The 2,096-nt window shown below is 32.5% G+C and overlaps 1 protein-coding gene across 1 annotated transcript in view; it reads right to left on the reverse strand.

Annotated features, from left to right (window-relative positions):
* Positions 1 to 1,549: 1,549 nt before the first annotated feature.
* Positions 1,550 to 2,096, reverse strand: part of LOC123236565 (zinc finger protein 79-like) — a 94,598-nt gene continuing 94,051 nt past the window's right edge. The window contains exon 4 of the mRNA XM_044662972.1: positions 1,550 to 2,089. Coding sequence (XP_044518907.1) covers positions 1,550 to 2,089 — 540 coding nt within the window. The remainder of the gene's footprint in view (positions 2,090 to 2,096) is intronic.

The following is a 2,096-nucleotide window of genomic DNA, read 5'->3' on the forward strand; positions in this document are numbered from 1 at the left end:
ACTTCAGGGCCAGGTCTATATGGAGAATCACCATTGGTGAAATCTGCTTTGGCATTATCAGTGATTTCAAAATTTTTGTGTAGAACCCAACTAGCTCTTAGCACAGTACCTGATATATGATAACTGCTTAATAAATGTTTATGAATGTCTAACCATCACAAGAAATGACTTAAGTGGAATCCTTAAATGGTTAAAAAAACAATCAATACCAATCACCATAAGGTTGGCTTAAACAAATGTTTTCACAAGAATTTTATTCAAAATTTAACAATTTAAATAAGTTTATCTTTGTAGAATATTTTGTAATTTGCAAAGCACTTTTACAAACATTTCAATTGTTTCTAACCAAAATCCCATCACCTAAATACTGTAGTCTCTTAGGGTTAGGGCAGGAAGGACTGTCAAGTCTATTGCACTGGTCTACAGGAGGAGCACAATTACTTTTCACTGTGCTCAGTAAAGGGGAAATGGCTGCTCTCTCCTACCCTCTATGATACCGGTGAAAGACACTTCTTTTATTGCTTGAGAAGTTCCTTTTCCATTTGTGCCTATAGCATCTCAGCTCTTATTCTTCAAGGATCCATTTCAAAATATTTCTTTATACACAAGGCTCCAAGTCTACAACCTAATATCAGAAAAACACAAAAAGTATTCTCAAAATACAGTACTCATTTGTGACACACAGAGGAACAAAAGGGCTTTTTTATTAGCACAATGATAAAAACCAAAAGGTAACAGAGAAATAAGCTTTCCCACTGGGGAAAAAAAAGGTGAAATAAGAGTTTCCTTTTTTACTTCTATTTGACATAGTTTTAGAAGTTCTTAAACTTACAGTAAAAAAGATGTTAAAAGGATAAATCTTGTTAATGAAAAGGTTGAAAACACACTTCTTTATATAGAAAATTAAAATTCTCAACAAAAATTGAGATTAGCTCAGTAAGGAATTGAGATAAAAGTTAAACCTGACAAAAACAACTATATACTGGTAATAAAAATAATTAACTTTTAAAAGGAAAATTAATTTACATTAATGGCAAAACATCCCAAATATTTGGGTAGTGACCCACTAAGAAAAAAATGTTTAAATTATAAAATATTACAACAGAATAATAAAGAAGAAATACCTCTGTACAAGTATTTGATGAATAAATATAGTAAAAGGGGTCAATATTTAGTAGTTAAACAATTTAGATTTACTACTAGATTTGTGACCTCATGGTTCTTTTATTACACAAAAGCACAATTAATGTTAAAAAAAATAAACTGGCAAAAATATGAGATTCTTTTATGAAAAAAGGCTGACTGGTGAAGGGGAGACTTGCTCTGTAAGACCATAAAACAAAATAAGGCCTACTGAGGTATAAGGAGTCATAATCTTTATTGGTAATTAGGACCAACACAGATGAAAATACAGATGATTAATGAAGTAACTATTAAAAAGTTGTATCTTATAAGTAAATATAGTGAACATTTGTACAATGTCATTTTAGCATCAATTCTCATGTATCTATAAAGGATAAGCTCTTGTTGAAAAGTTTTATCACATATTTCATTTACATAACTTCTCAATGTGGAGTCTTTTATGTTTACAAAGTGATGATCTGCAACTGAATGTTTTCCTACATATATTACACTCATAGGGTTTCTCTCCAGTATGAATTCTCTGATGTTGACTAAGAGAAGAGTTGTGCCGAAAAGTTTTCCCACATTCATTGCATTCATGTGGTTTTTCTCCAGAATGGATTATTTGATGTCGAGTAAGGGATGAGTTTTCACTGAAGGCTTTTCCACACTGATTACATTCATAGGGTTTTTCTCCAGTATGGATTCTTTGATGCTGAATAACATGTGTGCTCTGGCTGAAGGCTTTTCCACATTCACTACATTTATAACGTTTCTCCCCAGTATGAATTCTCTGATGTTTAGTAAAGGATGAGCTGTTACTGAAGGCTTTTCCACATTCATTGCATTCAAAGGGTTTCTCTCCAGTGTGGATCCTCTGATGTTGGCTAAGGGATGAGCTGTGACTAAAGGCTTTCCCACATGTTTTACACTCATAGGGTTTCTCCCCAGTATGTATTCTCTGATGCTGAATA

This window comes from Gracilinanus agilis, chromosome 2 (genome assembly GCF_016433145.1).
Source record: "Gracilinanus agilis isolate LMUSP501 chromosome 2, AgileGrace, whole genome shotgun sequence".
Classification (NCBI taxonomy): domain Eukaryota; kingdom Metazoa; phylum Chordata; class Mammalia; order Didelphimorphia; family Didelphidae; genus Gracilinanus; species Gracilinanus agilis.